Source organism: Penaeus monodon, chromosome 28 (assembly GCF_015228065.2).
Source record: "Penaeus monodon isolate SGIC_2016 chromosome 28, NSTDA_Pmon_1, whole genome shotgun sequence".
Taxonomy (NCBI): Eukaryota; Metazoa; Arthropoda; class Malacostraca; order Decapoda; family Penaeidae; genus Penaeus; species Penaeus monodon.
Window position 1 is genome coordinate 7,242,969 of NC_051413.1, and position 1,431 is coordinate 7,244,399.

A 1,431-nucleotide genomic window follows, 5' to 3' on the forward strand; every position below is an offset into this window, starting at 1 on the left:
GTACATTTCGGTTTGGGTTCATTTGTTCATGTTGGGGGACTTAGTCTATGGTGGGTGTAGTCTTATAAGCTTTTACTAAGTGGTTTGCATTTGTTTGAAAAAGTTCAGTATAACATTTCTTAACATTCATTTTGTTAACCATGATAACCAATGAAAACTATCCTAAACTGACACATGTTAGGGCAAGTACGATCACATTTTAAATATGATTGTTGTTGCACCCTTTTGTGCTGTTTTATAAATCTGTACTGTGTATGATGATATTTCATGTTTTTCATTTTCTTTTTCTACTTTCAGTGGAATGCTGTGGCACTGTGGGCCTGGGGTGAGTGTCTGTTATTTTTTGGGAATACTTTGTTTCTACTTGTTTTTATTCCTTTAATAATTAGCAAGAGGAGTTTGTATTCATCTATTTTTTCTAGTATCATGATTGAATATAATTTTTAAAAAATCCCTTTTATACCATTTCATGTAACTTTTATAAGTAGATCCTTGGTTTAATAGGTGTAACCATGAGAGGTACTGTGATCATAAAAATGCTAATAAAATTCCAAGCAGACTCAAAAAAAAAAATATTTGTGTGATTTTGGAGTTTTTATGGCCATTACTCTTCCCAGACACCACACAATCTCTTTCTCATAACACACAAAAGTTAATGATCTTTAACCCTCTTCAAAGTATACAAATAACTTGCTTTATCAGTCCCCCCAAAATTTAAAGTGATTCCAGCATCATGCCAGTTGTTCCCAACCTTTTTACCCATGACTCCCTTCTCAAATCTCTGAATCATCCACAACCCTTAAACATAAGTTTTAGGCTAAGAAAAAAATAGCAATATGTACATACTTTATGTATCAAATTGTAATACATTATTACTTTTGTCATGTCTCCTTAGTATAATCTTGTATGAGTTCTGACAAAAGCCTAGCAAATTGGCCAATAATTTTTTTCCTTTAAGGTGGTACTGACCCACTTGTTGGGAACCACTGCACTTTCCCATTTGCTTGTTTGTGGTTCATTTACTCCTCATGGCAGCCACTGTTTTGATCACTGTTTGCTTTCAGGATCATATTAACAAATTAACATTGATGAATTGGCTCTCCTCATCAACTGATTAGGGTGCACTGGTTTTGGGACCTATGAAGCAAAGTTTGTATTGGCCTTTTATATGCTATGCATTAAGATATTAAATCCTTGTTCTATCCTTTTTACCATAACTCAGCAGTCATCATCCAATTTCTAAACTTGCTCAACAGTTTTTTCACTTCAATGGGCTTCTGTCATGAGAGTTGTTTTCAACTTCTTCCTGTTTGAATTTGAAATGAAAGTTCAATTTGTAAATAGCATTCATTATTAGCACCATGTCTTATTAAACTTTTTTCAGAAATAAATTGAAGCATTTGCCTCAGTTTCTGTATTCATTCTGTTAAG

General features: G+C 33.3%; 1 protein-coding gene across 1 annotated transcript in view; it reads left to right on the top strand.

Annotated features, from left to right (window-relative positions):
• The window catches only part of LOC119591342 (RING-box protein 1A), a gene marked incomplete at its 3' end in the record, with an annotated part of 62,994 nt that overhangs the window by 7,956 nt on the left and 53,607 nt on the right, over positions 1-1,431 (top strand). Inside the window, 1 exon segment of the mRNA XM_037940077.1 lies at positions 298-325. Coding sequence (XP_037796005.1) covers positions 298-325 — 28 coding nt within the window.